Source organism: Carya illinoinensis, chromosome 11 (genome assembly GCF_018687715.1).
Source record: "Carya illinoinensis cultivar Pawnee chromosome 11, C.illinoinensisPawnee_v1, whole genome shotgun sequence".
In the NCBI taxonomy this organism is placed as follows: Eukaryota; Viridiplantae; Streptophyta; class Magnoliopsida; order Fagales; family Juglandaceae; genus Carya; species Carya illinoinensis.
The window spans coordinates 3,335,602-3,362,246 of NC_056762.1; the positions used below are offsets into that span (position 1 = coordinate 3,335,602).

The 26,645-nt window shown below is 37.9% G+C and overlaps 1 protein-coding gene across 5 annotated transcripts; it reads right to left on the reverse strand.

Moving 5' to 3' along the window:
- Window positions 1-166: 166 nt before the first annotated feature.
- On the reverse strand, window positions 167-18,602 carry LOC122281050 (protein NBR1 homolog). Of its 5 annotated transcripts, none has more exons than XM_043092270.1 (8): window positions 18,281-18,440; window positions 18,073-18,171; window positions 15,958-17,078; window positions 15,740-15,863; window positions 15,369-15,614; window positions 15,072-15,221; window positions 14,352-14,948; window positions 13,916-14,186 (listed from the first exon to the last, which is right to left on the reverse strand). In XM_043092270.1, exons 2-8 carry the CDS (start codon window positions 18,103-18,105, stop codon window positions 14,088-14,090), a joined length of 2,370 nt encoding a protein of 789 aa, XP_042948204.1. In that variant the 5' UTR covers window positions 18,106-18,171; window positions 18,281-18,440; the 3' UTR covers window positions 13,916-14,087. The 5 variants fall into 5 exon arrangements, with proteins under 5 accessions (XP_042948205.1, XP_042948206.1, XP_042948204.1 ...); XM_043092268.1 differs by having other exon boundaries at window positions 15,369-15,638; XM_043092269.1 differs by having other exon boundaries at window positions 15,369-15,638; window positions 18,268-18,413.
- Between the last annotated feature and the right edge of the window lie 8,043 nt (window positions 18,603-26,645).

Here is a 26,645-nt window from a genome sequence, read left to right on the forward strand (position 1 = left end):
TGCAGGGAATACGCAAAAGTGACTGTATGTAGTATTACTCATAACAGACTCCTAAATCTGCATGAACAATGTGCATTGCATCATGAGCGTCTTTCCTTTCTAAACAAAGAATTGGAATTGGATTTCAGTTATCTTATAATCAAGCATCATAATTGACCCCAAATCCAAAGTATAAACTATTAGTTGCAATATTAGAGAAATAGATCTATGTACTCGAGGTCAAGATCCTACTGTGCATGGTAAACTCAACATCAGCATTAGAAAGTTACATGGAGGGAGTAATCTGACTACAGAACTGAACTTCAATGGAAGTAAACCGATCAATTTAAGCATCTACCATGTCAAATGTATCTGTGAGATTAGAACCTATTATTTACTGAGCTTCCCTTGAGCCACTTTTGACGGGAAAGATGGCTTCCTATTCGGGGTTAATAACACTGATTGAAGCATAAGAAGAAACCTTTTGGCTTGTCTTCCATCATCGCTTTAGGTGTGTCCCCCGTGTCATCGCGTACTGGCATCAAAGACCTTGTACCAGGAGAGTCGGGTGGCAAAACAGCGTTCTCTGACGTGAAAATTCGAGGAGGAACAGAGGGTTCTGAAGGAGAAATGGTGTAGAGATAGTTTAGTAGCATTTGGATTATTTGGCTGAAATTCGGCCGAGCATTTGGGTCCTCCTGCCAGCATGAAGTTATAATTGTAGCCAACTCCTCCGGGAGGTCCTCGGCACTAGGCCTTACATTCTGAAATGGCAAAGTACCCCTTAAAATTATCGGCTAGATTTAACAGTGCCAAAGGGGCTTCAGTAAAACTACTGCAATTTTCAAAGTAACTACATGAAAATATAACAAACAGATGGGGAATATGTCTTTTACTTTAAAAGCAGCTGCATAAGCTGCCTGGAGATTTGACATGCCCTCAAAAGGCATTTTATTGTGTAGAAGCTCCCATAACACAATTGCAAAGCTATAGGCATCCACCTTATGGTTATAATGTTTCTTTTCTCCCTGCCTTAATGTAACAGTACTGTACAACTGCCACCAATACATGCAAGAAAGTAAATCATTATTCATAAAATGAGAAATAGGTGAAGGGGATGAGGAAAACAAAACCATGCCTTTCTTACTGAACTACCTCTGGAGCCATCCAACGGTATGTCCCAGTTTCAGCAGTCATCATCTCTGTTAACGACTCTTCTCTAGCTAAACCAAAATCTGCTAGTTTAACAGTTTTATAATCTGCAGTCATGAGTAAGTTTTCTGCACAACCAAACGCTATTGGCTTATGTTAAAGAACTCGAATGATGATGATTTGGCAATAAAAGGCCAACACAGCATATTAGCTCCAAAAATTCAAAAGTAGAGCAATACAGATTGGACACAAAGATATTGATTACTTGAGAGCTAAACCATGAAATTGCATTGACAACCACCTATTTATGAAACCAACGAAAATCTGCAAGTCTGATTACAATACATGATCAAGTAGTTAAGTTATTTGTAAGAGCCTGAATACGTAATCGTATACAGAAAATCGTGCGAGGTTCAATATTGATGTAGAGAAGATTCCTCAAGGGACATTAAAAGATAAAACATGGGAATGAAAAGATTACCAGGTTTAAAATCACGGTGTATGATCCCATGAGAGTGCAAGCATTCCATAGCACGAGCAATATCAAGTGCAAACCCAACAGCAACACTTCTGTCCAAGCACCCAGGCCTCATGTTCAGCAAGTACTTACGTAATGTTCCTCCCCATAAAAGCTCAGTTACTATCACCATTACAGGCTCCTTGCAAGCACCAATAAACTTTCGACACAAAGTTCGATATTATTTTTATAAGATTTATACCCGATAATAGGAGATTATAAAGCTTTCTAATCAAATGCAACCTTCACTAGGTTGTTATGCTGAACTCTGGACAACATGTCAACTTCTCTTGCAAATTGTGCTTCTCTCTTGCCAATGTCCTCTGGAGTTTCTCCTTTATGAATCATTTTGATAGCAACAGTCTGGTTTTTGCATCTGAAGAGAACCCAATAACCAATATCTAGACAGTGAGCAGGTACTTGCCGCTTAACCATACACCAACTTGCAATTTATTGATTTCTAATTGATTACTAAAGCACAATTCAATGCAAGTGTAAACACTCCCTTCAAAACAAGGAATCCAAAATACCAAACAGATTGAACTATTAACAGCACCTTCTAAACATGACCAAGATAATAGAAATCTATATTATGATTACTTAACAATCCACTGATTACCAAAAGGTGCATATGCAGTAAACGGCAGAAAATAAGAGAGAAACGATTCCTTCCACAAAACCTATGCAAGTATTTGCAGATCTACATTATAGGTCTCTGAAAGAAGAACAAAGTTGCCACGCCTGAGGAAAGGGATTGCCCAGAGGTCAAATTCTCCAGACCAAATAACTACGAAGAATAAAATTCAAGAAAAGCTTTAAACTTACTTTCCCTCGTACACTTTAGCATGAGCTCCCTCTCCAATTTTAGGTCCAACAAATAGATGGTTGGGATCAATAAGCCATTTTGCATCCAATATGTTAATTGGAGGGCCGCTCACGTGGGGCAGATCACTCATCTGTTCTACCTAACGCATGGCTTTTAAGCCATGCGTTACATGCAAATTAAAGGCTGGCCTTTAAGGCCAGCCGTGTAGGGGGCTATATATAGCCCCCCTCTTTTGATTCTGAAATCAATCAGAAATCATAAAAAGCTCTCTCTCTTTTATTCTCTCTTAAAAATAATATTTAGGCTGTGGATTGTTAAAGCGTTACTCTAATAGTACGCTTTACCACCAAGTGAAAACTTTTGTCAGTCTGAAAAAACTTGTGGAACAACTTTATAAGCTGAACTTGAGGTACTTTCCGTTGTGCATTCTAATATTGGTATCAGAGCTTTTATAAATACTTCCAGTTTCTTTTTGGTATATACATGTAAACTGTGATTGTGTTATTTTTTTTTTTTGTGATTTGCGCATATGGGGTGCTGCATTTTTTTAATAAAAAAACATTTTTTTTTTGAGCTTGAGCCACTGCAGTGGTGCAGCGCGCACCACCCCTGCACCTGGTGGTGCAGCGCACACCACCTGAGCATGGTGGTGCAGCGCACGCCATAGGGTGCTGCGCAGCACCCCTACAATGGTGCTGCGCGCACCACGGTGCAGCAAGCAATGGTGGGAACCCACGGTGCAGCAAGCAATGGTGGGAACCCACGGTGCACGGAGCACCGTGGGGGCACCACAGCGGTGCTGCAAGCACCGCCTCGGTGCTGTGCGCACCAGAGGGGTGCTGCCAGCACCAGGGTAGCGCCGGCTCGGTGCTGCGCGCACAGTGAGGTGCTGCCAGCACCACCTAGGTGATGCGGTAGCACCCAACTTCCTCTGGAAGCAATTTTCGGTGATCGGAGGCACCGGTGACGTCCATAAATGGCATCTAAAAAGATTTTTTTCGGAGTTACTGTTCACGTGAACAGTACTTGCGGGAGGTAGGAGATGACTTGAGTCATCTACCCTCTGATGGGCCGGGCTGGGCTTGGCCCTTTGGCCCACTTTGGTTTGGGTTTAAGCAAAAAAAAAAAAAAGGGGGGGGGGGGGGACTGGGTTTTTAAGCCCAGTATTTTTTTTTTATTTTTTCTGTAATTTTTTTTAAAGCCGAAAAAAAAAATTTGGCATGATTTAATATATGCTTAGATATATTGTTATATTACATGTGATCTTTTATTTAATTTTGAGATTAAATATGATAACATTTGAATATTTGTTTATTTTCATGCTATATTTTTTTTTCCATAATGTTATATTACATGTGATCTTTTATTTAATTTTGAGATTAAATATGATAACATGTATGTGTGTATTGAACATGTGGAAATATGATTATTTTATCATCTACGAATGTTAGACTTGAATGTTTAAACATTAGTCTTTATTTCTTTTAAGTGATAAAATAGAAAATCCCACTAAATAGTCTTTGTTAGAATTGTCAGTGTGAATGATAGGCTGAAAGAATTGCAGTGATCCCAGTAAGAACTGTAAATGCACTGTATAGCTAAAAGACCATGGTGACCCCAGTAAGAACTGTAAATGCACTGATGGAACAAGAAAAATAGACTGTAATGGTCTCATATGAACAATCTTTGTAGATTGGCCCAACAGGTTGCCATGGTCTGGGTAGCTATCCTTGTAGACTGGCCCAAAAGGTTACTGCGATTTTAGTAGGTTATGTCTTTACATGTGACTAGGCCTAGATGACTACTTAAGATAGTGGGAGTATGGTTGAGATTTATGATGATAAATTCTCCCATATTTTTTTAAAAATTTGCGCGGGAATTGAGTTAGAAATCTAATAATTGGATATTGTGGCGCAAGAGATGATTCTGAAGCCTAGCGATTTTTCGATCTTGCAACATGTCTAAATTATTTTTTTTCTAATTTGAAAGGACGCGGCAGATTCTTAGGTGTGTAAGCAATATCCCTTATTTGCGTATTGTAGTGAAATGGCATCCAAGAATATTGTTGCCGACTTAAACAAATGGGAGAAATTAGATGGGGAAAACTATGACATATGGTATCGCAAGATCTAATATGTCTTAGATGAGCAAGAGGTCTTGGAGGCCTTATCTCACACACTTACTATGCCCGGGGAAAGGAACTCGGAACAACACAAGATAGATCAACAAGCCTATATCTAATGGGCTAAGAAAAATCGGTGCGCGCGCATAATTATGTTAAGCAGCATGCACAATGATCTAATGTGTGAGTTCGAGATCTATGACACTGCCCAAAGCATGTGTGAGGCTTTGAAATTGAAGTTTGATAGAACTTCAGCCACTAGGCTGCGTGGATTAACCATGAGGTTCGACTCTTATAAGATGCGCTCTGACCACACGATGAAGCAGCATCTTAGGGCTATGTCAACTATGATCCGCGAACTTAGGTCGGCAGGAAACAACCTGACAGATGAACAGCAAGTACAGGCAGTGATAAGATCATTACCGAATTCTTGGGAGAATATGAGCCAGAACCTAACGCATAACGAGAATATTAAAGACTTTGATGATGTCTCGCGTCACTTGGAATTGGAGGCTGAGCGCCTAGAGGCTGCTAAGCCCAACCATACGGCCTATGTGGCTAATGCTGGTCAGCGCAAGGCATCAAGGCCTAAGCGCAAGAAGTCCAAGAATGGAGTAGCTGCTGGACATATTAAAAAAGTGTCAAGAACTTCTCAGCGCACCAAGAGGGGCAAGCGCAGGAAAAACAAATCAAAATTAGAGTGCTTCAACTGCGGAAAGATTGGCCACTTCACTCGTGACTGCACTGAGCCGAAGAAGGTACACTCTGACTTTTCTCGCATTGTTTTTGTAACTAACCATGTGATGATTGCTGACTCCTATCCTTTGTGGACTGTTGATTTAGGAGCGACCGAGCACATAGCATGAGATAGAGTCGGATTTGTGGAGTATCACCGGATTCCAACTGGGAGCCGTGATATCAAAGTGGGAAATGGAGCTAGCGTGGAGGTACTGGGACTTGGTACCTACAAGTTGGACTTGCGGGGTGGCTGCACTCTTTTCCTCCACAATGTGCTATACGCTTCCGAGATCTGACGAAACTTGCTTTCAGTTGTTACTCTATTAAAACTTGGTTTTTGGATTGTTTTTGAAAACAATTATGTTTCCTTTCATTTGGGCCATGTGTTTTATGGCAATGCTTTTCTTCAAGACGGTTTTATGATATCGGATTTGGTTTATTCTAATATAAATAAATCTATTGCTTTTCTTTCTTCATCTATTAATAATTTGAATTCATACAAATGGCATGCTAGGCTTGGCCATATAGGGCAAGATAGAATGACTCGATTAGTTAGAGAAGACCTGATAGGCAATCTCGCTAATCTTGCTCACGTGTGAACATTGTCTAATGGGAAAAGCTAAGAGAAAACCATTTGGAAAAGCCACTAGGGCATTTTTTTCACTACAATTAGTCCACTCATACATCTGTGGTCCAATGAGTGTGAGGGCAAGATACGGAGGTGTCTACTTCATCACTTTTATAGATGATTTTTTACGTTACGGTCATGTCTACTTAATCTCCCATAAGTCTGAAGCATTAGAATGTTTTAGGCGATATCTAAGAATGATTGAGAATCAGTTAGATAAGAGTTTAAAAACTCTAAGAATTGACCGAGGACGAGAATATCTCTCTGAGCAATTTAAAAGGCTCTGTGATGAAAAAGGAATCAAAAGACAGTTAACGATGCCAAGTACGCCACAACAAAATGGCGTGGCGGAAAGGAGAAATCGAACACTGCTTGAAATGGTTAGGTCAATGATGGTGCAAGCAAACCTACAAATTTCTTTTTGGGGGGATGCACTTTTGACTGCTGCCTACATTCTTAACCGAGTACCCTCCAAATCAGTAACTTCCACCCCATATGAACTATGGACCGGCGAAAAACCCAATTTGAGTAACTTGCGGCCATGGGGTTCAACGGGTTTTGTTCATGATCTTTCTCACAAGTATGGAAAATTAGGCCCTAGAGGGAAGAAGTATATCTTTATAAGGTACTCAAAATACTCTAAAGGGTATGTGTTAATAGGTGAACAAACTGATGGAAGTGTAACTGAAATTGAATCACGAGATGTGGACTTCATTGAAACTGAATTTCCAAGTAGAGGTGAGGTTGATAGGAGTTTAGAATTTCATGAGATTGTGGAACAAGAGGAAAGTGCTCCAAGGAATTTAGTTGAGAATAAGGAAGAAATTCTTCAATCTCCTACAAATGATAAAAAGGACTTAAATCCGAGTGGGAGCACACCGCTTGTCAATCAATCACAACAACCTTAGCCGCATAGAAGCACACGTGAAAGTATTTCCCATCGTCGTTTTGAGATTGAAGGGGAAGTTTTTATGGTAGCTCCGCATGATGATGATGAGCCTAGGACAATTCATGAGGCTCTCTCATCTTCTACTAAAGATGAGTGGATGAAAGCTCTTAATGATGAAATTGAGTCTATGAAGACTAACCAAGTTTAGAATCTGGTTGATCTACCGACAGGGTGTAAGACTATTGGAAACAAATGGGTTCTTAAAGTCAAACGCAAGTCGGATGGATCGATAGATAAGTACAAAGCTCGCTTAGTGGCAAAAAGATATACCCAACAGGAGGGTATAGACTATGAGGAAACTTTTTCACCAGTGGTGAGGTTTGCTTCAATTCGCCTGATTCTAGCTATAGTAGCAAACATGGATTTGGAACTTTACCAAATAGATGTTAAGACAACATTTCTCAATGGAGAACTAGATGAGGAGATCTATATAGATCAACCAACGAGTTTTGTGGTCAAAGGTCAAGAGCACAAAGTGTGCAAGCTCAAACGATCAATATATGGCCTAAAACAATCATCTAGGTAATGGTACCTCAGATTCCATCGAGCCGTTCTTTCGAATGGGTTTACGATGATTACAGAGGACCATTGTGTCTATGTCAAAAGGTCCAAGAAGAGTTTTATTATGTTGTCATTATATATTGACAACATATTACTAGCTGGAAATAATAAAGGGTTGATAGTCACTACAAAAGAGTGGTTATCCTTTAATTTTGAGATGAAGGATATGGGTGAAGCAAAATACATTCTGGGAGTTAAGATCTACAGAGATCGCTCAAAGAGACTTTTATGTTTGTCCCAACAGGCTTACATAAAGAAAGTCCTCGAGCGTTTCCTAATGAATGAATGTAAACCCATTGACACCCCTGTGACAAAAAACGAGAACTTATCTAAAGAGTTATGTCCTAAGACTCAAATAGAAAAGGAAAAGGTGGCCCGTGTCCCTTATGCTAATGCTGTGGGTAGTCTGATGTACGCAATGATGTGTACTCGGCTTGACATATGCTATACAGTTGGCTTAGTGAGTAGATTCCAATCTAACCCCGGACTGGCTCACTGGAAAGCAGTCAAGAGGATTATGCGATATCTCAAGGGAACTGCAGACTATGTGCTGTGCTATCAAGGTTCAGATTTGCAGCTAAAAGGTTACAGCGATGCCGACTGGGGCAGTGACCTAGATAAGCGTAAATCAACCACTGGGTATGCTTTTCTGCTCAACAATGGCACCATTACATGGAGCAGCAAGAAACAACCCTGTATAGCTTTATCCACCATGGAGGCAGAATACATAGCTTGTTCTACAGCAATTCAAGAAGCTGTTTGGTTACAGAGATTCCTCAATCATTTAGACATTGGCACGGATTCTTCAGATCCGATGACAATATTCTACGATAGCATGGCTGCTCTTGCATATGCTAAGGACTTTAAATACTATGGAAGAACCAAACATATAGATATCAGATATCACTACATCATAGACATGGAAACGCAAAAGGAAGTGGTTCTGAAACACCTCTCTACAAGTCGCATGGTTGCTGATCCCTTAACGAAGCCCATAGCAAGAGATGTCTTTGAGGCTCATGTTAGGAATCTAGGACTGTGTAGATTGTAAATGTATTTTGTGTTTCAAATGATATTGAGATGTAACATTTCCTTTGGGATATTAATACAATATGATTCAGTTATTGTCTTTATCGTATTGTCTTTCTAATTCACACACAAGATATGTCAACAGGCTTAGATCGGCTCACTCACACGAGCGATCGCCTCTAGCGCTTGAGAAGCGAGTAGAGATGAGACATTGTGTTCTTACATACTTGTCCAAATGGATAAGTTAGTTGACACAAAGATACGTCGATTTTAGTGGGAGCTAAAATCAGCTCCAATGAGAGGACTATGCATGGGTTACCCCACAACCTATGTAGCCTGTGGTTAGCCAGATGTGAGATCCTCTTTGACGCCTTGGAGGCGAGCAAATAGAGGAACTCGGGTTAGACGCTTAAGGAGCGGCCAGACTAAAATCTGTACGGTGTTGATATAGACATATGCTCTTTAAGAAAGAGAAATCCACCGTAGCATGTGTTTCATACTACATGTGCTTATTCGACCAAATGAGTAAGTGAGTAAATGGTTCCCCTCTTTCTCACTGTGTGAGTCTCATTTTTTAAGTGTCCTTTACTTTTGACTATGTCATGAGATGAAGGTTATAATGTCTGCTACTTTGGCATGTTGTCTATGGTCATGATTAATACGGTCTAAAGAGGCATTGCTGGGAAAGCGGTTTGACCAAAATTGAATGATATGAGTGCAAAGGGAAGATTCTTCGATATCGCATCTTCGATAGTGTTTGCTTACGTCAAACTATGACGCTACATACTGGTAGCGACTAAGGTTGTGAACATATTGAAATGATTTAGAGATAGTCAAGCATTGTTCTGAGTTTTTTCTGAAACTCAAAAGGGTTTCGAACATGCTTGAACTAATACGATCGAATGAGTCTAGGACATAACCAAACACTTTAGGGATGTTACTATGCTAGTCTTCTCTGGGAGAGGTTTATTGTATGTACTCCCACCTTTCTATAGATATGCTTGGTGGTCGCACGGCTTATTTACTTGTATGAATAAGATTGAGAGCATTAGAGAGATGCTGATCTGGGATCATGCCCACTGTGTGCGAGTGGGAGATGTTAATTGAAGGGCCGCCCACGTGGGGCAGACCACTCCTCTGTTCTACCTAATGCATGGCTTTAAGCCAACGTTACATGCAGATTAAAGGCTGGCCTTTAAGGCCAGCCGTGTAGGGGGCTATATATAGCCCCCCTCTTTTGATTCTGAAATCAATCAGAAATCATAAAAAGCTCTCTCTCTTTTATTCTCTCTTAAAAATAGTATTTAGGTTGTGGATTGTTAAAGCGTTACTCTAGTAGTACGCTTTACCACTAAGTGAAAACTTTTGTCGGTCTGAAGAAACTTGTGGAGCAACTTTATAAGCTGAGCTTAAGGTTCTTTCTGCTGTGCATTCTAACACAATACGAACTCATCAGGTGAGTAGATCCTACTCCCAGATTCCATCCTTTCAAAACAGAAATGAACTTAACGTCAATATCTACCGGCGAACTCTAACATATATCTCCGAACTCGAAATCAAAATGAAACCATTGAAAAACTGGTTAGCACAGAGAGTGAATGGATGGCTGACACTACACAAAGACATACTCTGGTACTTTGATACTTTCTGCTGCTCATAACCACATATAAAGAATTCAGGCTCAGAGATCAAAACTCATTAATCTGATGCCATACATCTCCTAGAGGAGGCAAAAGCAGATAAGCCCACATGTGCAATAGAGAGAGAACACAGAAAAAGATAGTGCCATGTGTGTGAAACTAAACACGAAAACAAAGCTCAAAGCCCAAAGAGATTTCTTGAAAATGCATGGGGAAAAGAGAGGAATCCCCAGAAAGGAAAACAGGGGATGATAACCAATCAACAAAAACTCAGTATGTGAAGAATAATCGAAATCCTATGACCCATTATAGACGTTAATTAAATGGAATAATGGTTTTCAGCTAATTAAGTATTTCTAGGTTCAGAGTTTCACTCCTGATCTGCAGACAAAATCATGAAAAAGATTTAAGTCTTTGTCCAGCAAATGAGAGAGAGAGAGAGAGAGAGAGAGAGAGTTGTGCCTATTGCAATAAAGACTCTGGTACAAGAAGCAAAAAAAAAAAAAAAAAAAAAAAAAAGAATAAAGAAGAGGCTGGGGAACCATAGATTAATCAAAAGCACATGGAAGCCGATCTCGCCAACATGCGCAATAAGAAATGCCTGGAGTAGCTCTTACCTTGTAACGTTCTAGTATGGAACATGATACCCAGTCTTCTTATATTCCACTTCACGTTAGAGCATTAACCATTGCCCAATGCAAGTCCAAATTAAAGAGAAATGCTTAAAAAAATATCTATATTGACCTAACTAAACTTCTTTAATTTTGAGATTTATGCTACAGTAAATATAAGCTCCTCTTCATGTTTGGAGAGCTCCTGTGCAAGGACCAAAAGAGTATTTTATCATTTTTTTACCTCGCACTTGCTCTTTCCCTCTGTTTATCCCCACTGGAATATAATTTTTCTTTTCTTTTTCCTGGTTTCAACTTTCTTCATCTCATCGTGATGTTTTTTTCCATCCTTCTATCACTTTATTGAATAATTAAGTTAAGGAAAAAAATAGTTGAAAAATAATAATCTTATTTTTTAATAATTAATATATGTAGTGTATTTATAAAATATTAAAGAAAAAAGCTTATCAAATATTATTAAAATAAATGATATTATATTATTATTTGAAGTTAAGATAGCTAATCCAATGTGGACTAATATATTTAGAATTCTATATTATAACCAAAAGACAACATTGAAGTTCTATTTTAAACTTGGTAATGGCTAGCCCATTGCTAATGCTCTTATGGATTCATTATGCGGCATAAATAGGGGTCTAATGAGAGTCAAGCAATCTCCACTAGAGGTGGGCAAAAATTCCAAAATTTCGACTTCGGCTGAATTCCAACTAGGGGTGTAACTTGTTTAGTTTTGGATAAAATTTAGAACCGAATCGGTATGTATCGGTTTTATATTTTTCAAAACCGATTACGCACCGGTTACCCTCCTAAACCGGTACTTCGGTTTTACTGGTTTCCGGTCCGGTTTTACAGGTTTTAATATACTATATTATATATTATATAATATATAATATAGTATATTATAGTATATAATACTATAGTAATAAGATATTATAGTATATTATAATATATATTATAATTGTATTATAGACGATAATGATATATTAGAATATATAATATAATGATATATTATAGTATATTATAATATATTATAATATATAGTGATATCTATTAATATAACTATTAATACAATAAGCAAAATGATATAAGATTTTAAAATTTAAAATTATATTAATTAATAATTTATCATATAATACAAAACTATTTTATATATAGTTATATATTATATATAAATATTATATACAATATAAAAAATTAATATATATATAAATCGATTCGGTCTGGTCTGGTCTGGTTTGAGAAAAAGAAAAATTGGAATCGGACCGATTTTGATCGGTTTTAAGAAAAATAAAACAGGTACTAGATCGAACGAACCTCGGGACCGGACCGATGCCACCGGTTTGGTCCGGTCGGTTCGGTCTACCAGTTTACTGGTTTATCGGTTTTTTTTTTATACCCCTAATTCCAACAAGGCTCCGACTTTAACGAAGTCGAAACTTTTGAAAATCGGAGTTGGAGTCCAGAGTCTATATCGGCTCTGAACTCCCACTCCGAACTCCAACGTTTAGACTTAACTTATTTAATATTGTTACATAAATAATAGTTATTTGACTGGCGTAATGATCCAATACCGCATTTTGCCAATTAACTGACCTTCGAGCCTCCTCGTATATGAGATTGTGTATTTTGCAAAGTTTTTTTTAAAAACCCACACAAGTTTAAAATGATGTCGTTTATGTCTCCTATATAGTTAACTCTTCAGGACAAAAACTCTACGTTGTTTCTCTCCCCCTCCTTTGTTTTCTTAGAACTTAAAGTCTCTTTTATCTCTTGTTGTTGTTTCCGTCATTTCCCTCTTCCTTCTTCGTTTTCTCACAAATTCTCTTTTGTATCTTGTCCTCTTACTCGACAACTTTTCTTCATCTTTATTTTCTCTATGCATTTGTCTTTCTTTTTCTTCATCTTTATTTTCTCTATGCATTTGTCTTTCTTTGGTGCAATCCCTCCTCTTTATGAGTCTGTTATCTATTATTTGTAAAATGTTTTTTGTTGTGAGGTTTTGATATTACATTACAAGAGAGAAAATAAGTTGTGAATTGTGAAATATTCTTTGTTGAGATTTTTTTTTTCAACCTCTATCAGAGCTCCAGACCCCGACTCCGACAATTCGGATCAGAGTTAGAATTCGTTCTGATTTGGAGTCAGAATTGGAGCCCAACTTGGCCTCCAACTTTGGTTGCAGTCGGAGGTTGTAATTGGACTTTTCGAATTCGTCGAGTCGAAGCCCAACCTTGATCTTTACTCATAATTATTTTGATCATATATAATTTTGTGACCTAAGACTTTTTTTTTTCTTTCTTTCTTTTTGTCCGACGTTCTCTTCTTTCATTTGATAAGTGACAAAGTCTCTTTCAATCGGATTATTTTCCTTAAAGGTTTGAAAAATAATTATATAAAGAATATATAAAGAGAGAATATATAAAGAATCTATACATTAAACAGTATTCAAAATAATTATATACGCAACAATAAATACTATACGATTCACTTTATGTGTCAAGCTCTTTCCTATATAAAATCCTCAAATTTGGTTACGATCTTGAAAAGAGAATCTTTCTTATCTTACCTATCTCACATTTCTTGTAGTTTATTACTTGAGTAAAGATACGCCTATCACTTTTTTAAACACAACTTATAATCTATCAATGTAATTATACTTCATTAAAAATAAAATTTAATTTTATAAGTTATCCTAAAGAATTTATAGTCATACTATAGTTGGTATTTTAATTTTATAAGTTAGGAAGTTGATATCAATTTTAGTACACGAAATCTAAACGTGACTATTCAATTATCCCCCATCATACAGCTTGTCAAGCTTGGAACGGACAAATCCAAAAATACAAGCTCGAAGATTTGCTTTTGCCTCTTTTTATCTTTTGGGAGTTACGAGGCCTATGTCTTTTTTCTTTTATTATTAAATTAATTCTATAAATTTAGTTTTCCACTAAATAAGAATAATACAATTTCACAGGGCGGTGAATGCAGGTCACAAGCAGAGAACATCTTACATCAGACAACACAACAGCATAAAAGGATAAAAAAAACACGAAGGCTATTGTCGAATAAGGGCGGGGGGGCTCCTCCCAAGTGTGTGACATATCCAGTGAACAACTAAGCATTACATGTACACACACACATATATATATACACATAATATTTCATTACGGCATAATGTTCATTTTTTAATGATTCGGCAACACACACACTATGATCAAGTTCCAGTCAAGAAAAAGCAAGCCACCCATTCACACTGGATCGGTACATTTATTTCAAGTTTATTTATATGGGAAATAGCAGTCAACTCGAGCTTTTTAAGACCTCTCCCCACTCATGAGATCCATCACAACGCGTTTGATACTTCCATTGTTCTTCATTAGCAGCCTTTTGTTCGTTTCATCATCACGAAATCCCTGCAGCCACACAACATTTACCCAACAATTTTAACCACCCCTCTGAGGCTGTGTCTGCTATTATAATGCAATCCATGGCAAATAAAACAGCAACGATAATAACCTAGAGAAGAAGAAGAAAAGCCAACATTGAAAGCTTTGTTATGTTTTCCAAAGAAAACTTACCATCTCACGCAGCTCTTCTAGGATTGGATCCCACTCCGAAACACCACAGAGATCATCCACAGACTTCTCCAAATTGTACTCGTTCATCCTCAAGATTTCCTTGTTCAGATCAACCTGCTTGAAACCCATCTCCTCGAGTTCCTTAAGGAGGGTCTCTTCAACAGCATTCTTTACAGTGACCCCTTGAGTTGATTCCATTAGATCCACAACTTTGAACGGCAACCGGGTCGGTGCTGAAGGAGTGTCAGATTGTGCATGGCTTGGTGCTCCAGGTGCATTGGATGGTACCTGGGTAGGTGCTGCCAGAGCAACGTCAGAGACGTCAATAATGGGATATGACACTGCCTCTTGTGTTGCAGATGAAGAAGAGATGCCGTTGCCAACCAGCAGCGTATCATTAATTGGAAACAGATCATGGTCCTTCTTAGGCAGCTCATGAACCACTGGTGGTTTTACAGGTTCTGTGGTTGTGTTTGAGTTACCAGACTGGAGAAGCTCACCATTTGCATCGATAACTTCAAGAACACTATCGGGGGACAGATTCAGGTTCAAGCCTTTTGGCTTATCAAGAATTGAGTCCTTTAAAGGAGCTTCAACCTGAATTTATGAATGTGTAAGCACAAGATTATTTTAAGAATGATTTAAGCACAGATTATAGAGAATTAGATTATCATGGCATATATTCAGAAAACAAGATGGGTGCATGTAATGCAAGCTTACCTGGATCATAACCCAAATACGTTGCCCAAACATTTGTTGGGATGGCGAAGCCATTTTCCAGATTGAGGTATATCGACCAGGAAATGCAGGTGCAGTGAGATCAACTGCAATGTCGAGCTCATGGCCCACAGGTACACCATTCTCAGGAACCTGGCAACGAGTTGAGAAAGGTGATTAAGGAAGAATAAAACAAAAGAAAGAAAACAATTCATCATCCAAGACTCAAGAAAGACGCCAGACTCAAAAAATAGGCATGAACATGATAAGAAAACTAGAATATTATGAAAAATAGCTCACCTCTATCTCAACAGAAAAGGCATTACTTAATCTGTCTCCCTCAATCCAGACAAGTTGTGTCCCACGAGGCCAAACTGCACTGCCATTATTGCACATCTTCCAAATCTTAGTAAATGGGGTAGATGGGGCCATCACAGTCCCATCCATCACATTAACATCCACAATGAAGCGACTATCTAGCTTTGGGTTATACAGATTCAATATATCTGGCGTAGCAACCCAGGGAGAACTCATCTGAGAATCCATCTGAGAATAAAAAAATGAATCCATCTTAGAATTCATCTGAGAATTTAAATATAGACGGAAGACTACAGATCAGTACACAAATGAGATACAAAGAGCAGCACGACAGATACAAGGAAGCTACATACTTGCTCACGTATGTCATTCAAGGACCATGGAATCCTACAGGACATAGGGCGGTCCATTCTCCAGTAATCAGTCTCGTTGCCCATTTCTGAGAAGCAAATACTGCAAAGATCATAGTCGGATTTTCTGCAACAGAATATTCAAAATTAGCATTTACGATGATGAGTCTCAAGAAATATTTCGTTAACTACTTAACAACAGAGCTAAATAAATTTCTTACACTTTAGACTTGTATCGTGGTCCAGTAATGGGATGAACTCCACAACCATCACATTGTACACCCTTGTGGAAAATACCTCCCACGGGCAGAGTATTTCTATGGCTCCTTTTAGATGGGTGGTGAGGATGGTATCCAAAAGAAGGCACTGCTGAATCATTTCCTATGGGCGTCCCAGCAAATGGACACTCATTGAAAGGAACACGACGCAAATTCATAGGGTGGGTAGGCCTTGCAGGAACAGATGAACTTGCATTTACAACACAACCAGGGGACTTAAATTTGCTGTCCTTCTTAGCATTCTTCTTAGCACTCTTCCTGTCCTCTCCCACAAGAACATCAGATGCAAAAGATTCAACTTTTACAGTTACCGATGGATTAGAATCAGTGGGAGGTAGATTCAAATCAACAGACTTAAGGAGAGGGGTCACCGGTGCCCCAACACCAATGTTTACATTTCCAGTGTTCGCCTGACGGCTGCTTTCGGCTGCTGAGTCAACAAGCATGGACTTTGGCATCATCTCAGCGTCCTTTGAAGCACTTGAATCACCAGCAACATTCTGTGTGCTTGCGCCTGCACCACCATTAGAGTGTGAATCCAGATTCAGGTGGGATTGTGCCATCTTTGATATAAAGTCAACTAGCTCAAGAAGCACAGGACCAGTGGCAGCTTTAGAAGAGGTAGCTTTAGAAAGAATGTCAAGCGAAAGCTTTGAAAGTGCTTCATGTAACTTAAGTGCTTCGCGTGGTAGTTGTGGCACAGATTTTAAAACCTCAGCAAAATCTGTTTTGTTAGTCCGTAATGTAGGCAGGACTCGAGGAGATCTTAATGGGGTAGAATTTCCACTCGATCGAGCAGACGAGTTGACACCTTTGTCATTGCTCAGTTGTACATCGATCCTCAAGACTTTCAGGCGCTGCCTCACCACATCCTGCAGATCTTCGTCATCAGCAAGAGTTACGACATCACCATCTTCATCAACATAAGTCAGGGTAAAGTCAGCATCATCAGGGAAATTGAAGAAACCAAGTATCTTCCCCCTCAACCCAGCCATGTCAAGATCTAGTTTTGCATCTTCATTAATAAAAGCTCTGATCCGCTTAAGGGTATCTCCAAATTTAACCTGTACAGACACAAATCCACAACTGGTTACCAAAGTTTCCCATACCTTTTCAAAATTAAGAGCCTTCAACCCGCAATATTTACATTTGACAGGTACGTGAACAAGGAAAAGAAATGCTTGAAATTTTCACGCCTACTTGATAGCACAAAATTCAAATAAATAAACCACACCAACGCAGATATCACATGAGCAACTTTTTCACACATCTCAGTTAATTTTTGATCGGTAAGATTGCACATTAACATTTCAGTTAAATACACCGACTTGTATCTATCTCATACCTGTATCTACTAAAGAGAAATTTAACTAGATCTACTGAAATGAAACCACTTCCATCAGGTGCAGACGTCAATCGCAATACCCCCAATCATTCACGATTAGAGTGAAAATGCTATTTTGCAATTATTTTCATAGCACGCCCTTTCAGCAGCAAATCATCCAAATATATAGAAAGATACGGTTAAAGGAAAAGAATTCAAGGCCCAAGTGTCTATGTTACCGCGAGAAGATCAGGACAATGCAACCTATCCTAAATTGATTGCAGCACTACTACAGTTCCCAACTCGTAAAACTAGAATACAATAGAACTGAATAAAGAAAAATAATAATAACCCCTTCTCTATAAATGGAAATCTATTAAATTCAGCACTAAATTTAGAAAACAATAAACATTTTTTTGTCGGTACCATAATCATTTTTACTGGTCGACAGAAAAAAAAAATCGTATTTTCATTTGGAGGTCAACTGAGAACTGTCCTACGTTTTCACGGGAAACCAAACAGAACATAATAGTGTCACAAGCGAGAAAACTCGAGAATCGGCCTATCGAACCGTATTCACAATCAAACACTATCACACCGGCCAAACAGACAGAAAAAAACCCGTAGCCACAAACCTAGAATAAACCCTCTCATTTTCGCAACTTCGTTGCAGCAACCTAAAACTGAATTAAACTAAAAAAGCAAAACAAAATCTTGTGAAAAAAAAATAGTACCTTGATCACCAGCGTCTCCTCCTTAGTCTCCATAGCTCAGAAACAGCGTCCTGTTAAGCCGGAAAGATCTATTACCTCTCAATCTTGGAAACGCCAACCCTGATCAGAAAAAGTCAAAGAAAAGTTCAGTAATCGTACGAATTCCAAGCGATTTACGGGGATAGAAGCTGAAAAAACAGAAACTTCGAGGGTTACAGTGGACACAGACACAATTGAGTGACTCCCCTCTCTCTCGCCTGCTCGCGCTCGGAAATGGCTCCAAGCTTTTGCTACAAGACAGTGATTTGCGTTTCTGTACGCTCAGTTTTATAGAAGTTTTCGGTGACTTGGGCGATAAGAAAATTTTCTTTTTCTTTTCCATTTATTTTATTTGTAGGGAGCTTTACCTTAGCGGAAAAGAAAACTGGTCCAGTGGGACCATATCATGCGTGGCGGAACTCCATTGGTTTAAATCCGTATGTAGTTTCCATTGTGCCACGTTTTCAGGTGCAGGGTTCGTAAGGTGGAGTTGAGTGTGTTGTATCTAACTGCCACATAGATAGTGTCGCCAAAGGAATAGTAGTAGCATTGCCATTAGACATTATCGAGATATGAACATCCGACGGTGAAAAGGAAGGTTCTAGCATTTGGTACAGTTTTGACTCTTTGTTTGCCTTGTGAGAAAATTTAGAAGTCTCGAGAAAATTCACGAAGGAAATAAGCATATCTTTAGGATATGTTTGGATGGAGATTCTTAAATGTTTGAAAAACTTTTGGGAGATGTTTTTAATGACTTTTATGAATAAATAGCTTATGAAATTGAATAAATAAATTGCAATAATTGTTCGAATAAAATTTTGATGACTTTTTTTTATGAAAATTGTTTTAAGTTTTTTATTTTGTAGAAACTGATTAGATGAGATATGATTTAGGAAAAAAATCTTATATGAATTAACAAATGATAATATTGAAATTAAAAATGTTTCCTTAAAAAATTGTGAAATCAAAGTTGGTTGAGTATTTGATAAAGTTCTACACCGACACAATTAATCATAACCTTGGAGTCTCCTATTTGTTTTCACCTGCAAAAACAGGAGTGGTGTGGAAGGCGGGGTGAGGATGGGGGGAAGGGGGGAGGGTCCTAGAAGAGTTATACGAGAATTTACAATTAAAGTGAGAAGAGAATGTTGGTATCGAATAAGAAGGGGAATAGGTGGAAGTGGTTAGGGAGAAGGGCGATAGAAGTTAAATTGGAAGAGTTTGTATGAGCGAGTGAAAAAGGCGATAGCCTCTACTATGGTCAAGAGCTGTAGAGTAAGCAACCTGATATTATTTCAAGAGGTGGGAAACAACACCTTCATTGTCATTTTCAAAACCCACGTAGATAAAATGAGGGTGATGGATGAACGTCCATGATTATTTGATAACAATTTATTCATTCTACAAATGTTCGACGGATTTACCCAACCATACCAGTGGAGGTTCATAAGCGAAGTCTTCTAGACTCAAATCCATAACCTACTAATGGCATATATGACAAGGGACTGTGGGGTTTTAATTGGCAAATCGTTGGGAAAGGTGATGGAGGTAGAGGTCCCTGATGATGGGGTTGGGTGGGGGCAGTACTAAGGTTGAAAGTTAAAATTCCTCTACACAGAGTAATAGCAAGGGGAAGCACAATTATGGTAACTAGTAGCAGTGTTTGGGTAAGCCTCAAGTACAAGAAGTTGCCATGAATGTGTTTTCAATGTGGTTCGATCCTACACGGTGAGACAGGGTGTGGTGCGGGAGTTGGCCAAAGGGTGGCAAATAATCAATTTGGGGCATGAGTGTGGGCAGATGCAGCTACAAGAAGGATAGCTTATCAATATGGGCCTAGGGGTTCTAGAAGGATGGGGAGGGGGGATAATTTTTCTAGTAGCTATGTGAGTGTGGGGGAGAAAAGCAGCTTTGTGGATGTGAGGGAAGGAAGCTAGAAGGGCATAGAAAATGATGAGAAGGAAAGGGAAAATGGTGGAGCATAGGAGGTTGGAGAGAATGTGAAGGATAACTATTAATTGGTGGATGTAGAACTGCTTACAAAGGCACAAAAGGATGCCATAGAGGGCATTGAAGAACATGAGAATTGGAAGGGGTTGAAACCCACGTTTGAATAAGAGCTGAATTCAAGCTCCAATGATAATCAATAGCATCTCTATGGGCAAATTAGTAGTGAGGAGAGGACAAAAGATGATGGTAGTGAGGAGGCTCTAACTATGTTGCAGGAAACCATGAAGAGTGGAAGGTGGAAACTCCGAGCTAGGGAAAGAGGTATGTTAACAAAATGCTTGTCATTTGAAGCTAGGAAAGAGAGGTGGTACGGAGAGTAAGGGTGTAGATGTGGGAGCAAAGGGATAAAAGAAGAAGAAGAAGAAAAAAAAACTCAAATTGGGGAGAGGTGCTATGGATGATATGGCAATCAATGAAGTGGTAGAGGCTGCACGACAGTCTTGCAAGGAATAATGAAAATCCTCAGTTGGAACTATTGGGGCTTGGGGACTCCCGATCAGTTCATGCCCTTTGCTTATTAGCAAAGGAAAAAAAGTCCGATATTGTATTTCTGATGAAGATAAAATTGAGAGCCAGTAAATCAGATTGTATACAAAGAAAATTGGGCATGGAGGGATGCATAGTGGTTGAACCAAGGGGATTGAGTGGTGATTTGATAGTAATGTGGAAGAATGAGGAAGATGTGGAGTTGATGAATTATTCCCAATGGCACATAAATGTGTAGGTTAAAAGAGATATAATCGGAAACAAGTGGTTGTTGACAGGTTTTTATGGCAACCCAAAAGTTAGTAAGAGAGGTATTTCTTGGGAGTTACTAAAATCCCTAAAACCACCATCAATCATTGGATGGTGTGTTGTGCGTGATTTTAATGAAATAGTGGCCCAAGATAAAAATGTAAGAGGTAAGACAAGAAGTGAAGGGCAGATAGAGTCATTTAGAAGTGCTTTAGAGGTGGCAGGCCTATCTGATCTAGGGTGGATTGGAAATAAATTTATTTGGTGTAACGGGCATGAGGATAATACCTTTGTAAAAGAAAGGTTGGATCGTGGTGTAGCCAACCATGCCTGGGTGTGCAAGTTCTAGGAGGTGGGAGTGGAGGTTTTGGTGACATGGGTTTCATATCATAATCCTATTTTAATCACTACTGTATGTAGGGTGGCAAGGCACTATAAGAGAAGAAATTTTATGTATGAGATGAGCTAGGGTATAGAGGAGTGTGGCAAAATAATTGAATCTAAATAGGGACAACACACTAGAATATATTGAAATTTGAACAAGGTCTAGTAGCTACTCTTGGGGTGTAGAAATTCTCTAAGCAGGTGGAGTAGAAATTCTATATTAGATAGGGAGGGCACCATTAAAGAAAAGTCTGAACAATTGAGGGGCTTAGAGGAAGGTGAGGGGTCAGAGACTATAGGGGAGATAAAGAAGCTGAAAGGGGAGCTAAAACTAGTACTAGAGTAGGAAGAGTTGACATGGAAACAAAGGGCAAAGAGGCACTGGTTAACACATGATGACAGAAACACTAAGTTCTTTTATGTCTGTGCTAATTAGGGAAGAAGGAAAAATACTATTAAGTTAATCATAGACTCATGTGGAAGGATTGTAAATGAAGAGTGGGAGATTGAAGAAGCTTTCTAGAGCTATTTTAAGGGGAACTTCTTTTCTTCATATCCTATTGCTGATGATATTGAGAAATGTGTGCTGAAAACTGAATCTAGGGTCATAGAGGGGATGAAAGGGGGTTTGGAGAGGGAGTTTACACTAGATGAAGTAGTGGTGGCCCTATAATAGATGTTTACTCTAAAGTCACTTGGGCCCGATGTTGGGGCAGGTTTCTATCAAAACCAATGGAACATGGTAAGAGAGGAAACATGTTGAGTTGGGCTGGAATTCCTAAATGGTGGTAATATGAGCCAGGGCCTAAATCACACCTTTATTGCCCTTATACCAAAGGTGAAGTCCCCTATAACAATGAAGGATTAGAGACCAATTAGCTTGTGCAATGTGTTGTACAAACTAATTTCAAAAGTGCTAGCTAACATAATCAAGAAGATGTTACTCGAGATTATCTCCTCAAATCAAAGTGCTTTTATCCTAGATAAGTTAATAACTGATAATATAATGATTGCCTACGAGATGTTGCACTCTATGAAGACAAAACAAAAGGATAGAGTTGGGAGCATGGCAATCAAAGTGGATATTTCAAAGGCCTATGACAGGGTGGAGTGGCCTGTCCTTGAAGCTATGTTGAGAAGGCTTGGTCTGGGGAGAAAATAAGTAGCTTAATCATGAAATGTGTTTCTTCAGTAAGCTACTCAGTTCTAGTAAATGGCAAAGCTGAAATTTTTTACCGTCTAAAGGTAAAAGGCAAGGAAACCCTTATCCCCTTATCTGTTTATTATATGTGCTTAGGGACTCAATCAGTTGCTATTGGATTCAGAAATGAAGGGTGAAACAAGGGAAATTGCTGTTAGCAGATGTGGCTTGAGAGTGAACCATCTCCTATTTGCTGATGATTGTGTATTGTTTTGCCAAGCTAAAGAGGAAAAAATTGAAAAATTTAGATACATCTATTCAATTCTTGGTGTCTATGAGAAAGCCACAGGGCAAGTCTTAAATAAACAAAAGACTTCAATATTTTTTAGCTCCAACATGACAAATGAAGTGAGAAGGAGGATATTCCTTGATGCTGGGTGGCTCACTCAAAAATGAATAGCACAAAGGCTATCCCAAGTGCAGGAAGATGTCGTGTAATAATTAGGAATAAAATTCTTAGATCGTCTCCTTGGAAAAAAGTTGCTTAAATCCAAACTCATATAAAATGGTGAAAAGTTTCACAAAAAAAGTGGTGGTATGTATAATGAATGGAAGGATGCAACGGAAATAAAAAGGACACTGGTCATAGACTAGATTCATACCTTTGGATTTTTCTTTTAGTGTCGAAATGGAATGTATAAGACTAACAAATTGAAATTAACAATTAAGGATTCAACTATGCTAAACAATTTTAATTAATCTGAAAATTAAATAATAAAATTGAATTTAATCTAAAATGTAATAGGAATGCATATCTAATGGAAGTTTAAATAAACAAGAAAAATAACTAATATAAAATAAAATAAATAGCAAATAAAAAACCCATACTTTTAAGTCAAAAATATCAAGAATATATCATAAACTTCAAATTGAAATTAAATAAAAAGTAAGGAATGACAAGAGTAAGCCAAATAGATGGAGATGAAGATTGAAAATAGTGAAGGATGCTGGATTGTAGCAGCAATTGGACCCCTCAAAAAGCTCTTCAATGACTCTGCATAAATGCCCTAGTGAATAAAATGTATCCGTGCGGCGCTCTTCAATCTATAAAATTTATGCTTGCGGCGCTTCCGGTCCCAATAGAATAAAATGTTATGTTCGGCGTCCAAAAAGAATAAAATGCTGTGCGGCTGAAAATTCATTCCAATCCACCTTCACGTCATGCGGCTTTTAGGTCAAAACTCCAATACCCATTAATTTTGCCCTCGGTCAAAGTCTCCCACAATAACTATTACATGTAGCGTGTGAAAAGACCCAAAAAGCTAACAAGCAATTCTCTTTTTAAAACCCAAAAAAAAAAAGGTCCCATGCGTTGAAGACCCCAAGGTCAAAGTCTCGTGTCAAAAGTCATATATGTCCAATTAAAAAGCATGTGCCATGCCCTTTAAGTCTATTTTCATTTTTTAGCCTATATAAAAATAAATAAAAATAAAAATAAAAATTAGAAATAAAATAAAATAAAAATAAAGAATAGAATATCAAAAATATGTTATGCATGTAAGAGAACATTGTCCAATTAAATCACAATTTATAATATTAAGCAAAAACCATGCTATTTATCAATTTAAATCATAACTCGGATTTATGCATTTTAATCATTTTTCCATCTAAAACCAATAATAATGTAATGAAAGAATTAAAATATATTGATTTTAAATGTATAAAAATATACAATATTTCATCTCAATCACTGGGGTAGTGGTTTGTGATAGCTATGAGAAGTATTTGGGCATGCCGACTGTATTTGGCAAGTCAAAATATAATGTTTTCCAAAGTTTTAAGGAAAGGGTATGGTTAAAGATGCAAGACTGAAAGAAAAGTTTTAAGTTGGGAAGGAAGTACTCATAAAGGCTGTACTCCAAGCTATCCTTACGTATACAATGAGTGTCTTTCAATTGCCAAAGAAGCCGAGTAGAGAAATTGAAGCTCTAATATCCAGATTCTAGTGAAGTCACTACAAGAAGGAAAATGTGATCCATTGGAAGAAGTGAAGCTGTTTGGGAATGGCAAAGGCTAAGGGGGAATGGGCTTAAGAGATCTAGGACTTTTCAGTATAGCTATGTTAGCTAAACAAGGGTGGATACTATTAAAAAAACCCCAATCTTTAGTTGCAAAAATGTTCAAGGAGAAATACCATAAGAATTTCCAGATTCTTGAGGCTCCACTTGGGAAATTACCTTCCTGAATATAAAGAAGCATTTGGTCAGGTCTAGAGGTAGTTAGAGAGGGCCTGTTGTGGAGGGTTAGGAATGGGAAGAATATATATATATATTTTTAGGATCAAAAGTGGCTACCCACGCCTACCACTCACTGCGTCCAGTCACCCGAAAGAATTTTACATGCTGACTTAGTATCTGCAGTGTTCAATGAGGATGAGGCTAAGGTAATCTGCACTACTCCTATTAGTCGACTTGGGGCTGAAGACAAGCAGATATGGGGTCCATAAAAAATGGTAAGTTCTTAGTCAGGAGTGCTTACCATATGATGCAACAGAGGAATAAGGTAGGGGTATGTGGTCCTTTCTATGATGGGGAGGGTAGTGAAATGTGGAAAGAGATGTGGAACATTGATGTTCTTGCTGTTGTCAAGCATTTTTTTATGGAAAGTTGCAAACAACATTCTACCTATAAGGGTAAATCTGTGGCAAAGAAGAATTATTGAAGATCCATAATGTCCTATATGTCGAATTGAAGAAGAATATGTGATTCCTACCTTGTGGAATTGCCCAACAGCAACTGATGTGTGGGGTGACAAAAAGAGCATTGTTAACAAGTGGATGACATGTGGTAGGGATTTTGTACAGTTGTGGATAGAAATGTGTAGAAAGATACAGAAAAAAATAAATTAGATGTAGTGGTCATTATGAAAAGTATATGGCGCAGAAAGAATAAGTATGTTTTTTAAAACAAATTTATTGGTCCAAGTAGGATTGTATAGATAGCTATTGCAGAGCTTGAAGATTACCATAATGCAAATATGGAGAGGGTGGGAAGTATGAAATGAGATGAAAGGGGCGTGAGAAGGGTCGTTGGGAGAAACCTGAAGGTAATAGGCACAAAGCTAATTTTGATGGGGCCTTATATGTGGGGAAGCAAAAATTGGGATTAGGAATTGTGATAAGAGATTGTAGGGGTGATGTCCTAGCATTGATGTTTGCTACAAGAAGATATTTAAACTCCCATTTTCTGGCAGAGTGCAATGCTTTATAGAGGGCTATGGTGCTGTGCTCTGCATTAGGACTTTAAGATGTGATATTTGAAGGGGATGCAAAGGAAGTAATCAATGCTATCAAGTCTGAAGATGAAGATAAATCTTGGTGAGGGCAGATTACATAGGATATTAAGAAGTTATGGCAAAATAGCATGTAGTGGACATTGGATTTCAACCGTAGGGAAGGAAATCAGTGTTGGATGGCTTTATAGATGGAAGGAGATCAATGTTAGATAGAAGAAGTCCTCGAGAACATTTATCCTTTGATTGTAAAAGACAAAAGTTGTAATGTGGTACATTAATAAAGGAATACGATTCAATTTTCAAAAAAAAAAGTGAAACATTTCAAGATCAGAATGAATCATTGAAAGCTAAATAAACTTTAGTATACCATTATTATTCATCAGGGTCTAATTAGAATATAAATAAATATATTAAGTATATACTATAAGAGTAATGATTCTATGCCCTCTAATTTATATCATTTAGTATCATTTAGTTTGCATCTTTAACGTGGCACCACATTACATGACTTCCTAAAAAATTAAAAAATATATATTCAAAATAAAATGGGGCTCAAAAACATAAAAAGAAAAAGATTAAAATCCTAAATTCCCTCTACTTTTTTATGTTTGTGTTTTTAATTTTTTAAAAATTTCTAAATATGCCACGTGACATCTTGTGGTGCCATGTCAAGGGAGCTCATTGTATCATATAAACTAATAGGCATAATAGCATTACTCAAATTATAATACTTAGATATTTTATTTGCGAAAAAGAAATTCCAATTCTTAAAAGAATGAGAATTTCTATTCCTATCTATATTCCTAAAGGAATAGGAATAAAATGATCGCTATTATTCTTTTGTTTGGTGATAAAAGATAACCATCCCAATGAAATTGAAGTGAGATTTTTGAAATGTCCAAGCATCACAATTTTTTTAAGAACTACTATTATTCTTATAATTAATTTTAAAATAAAAATTTGAAAAACAATTGCCCACTTATTGCCCAAA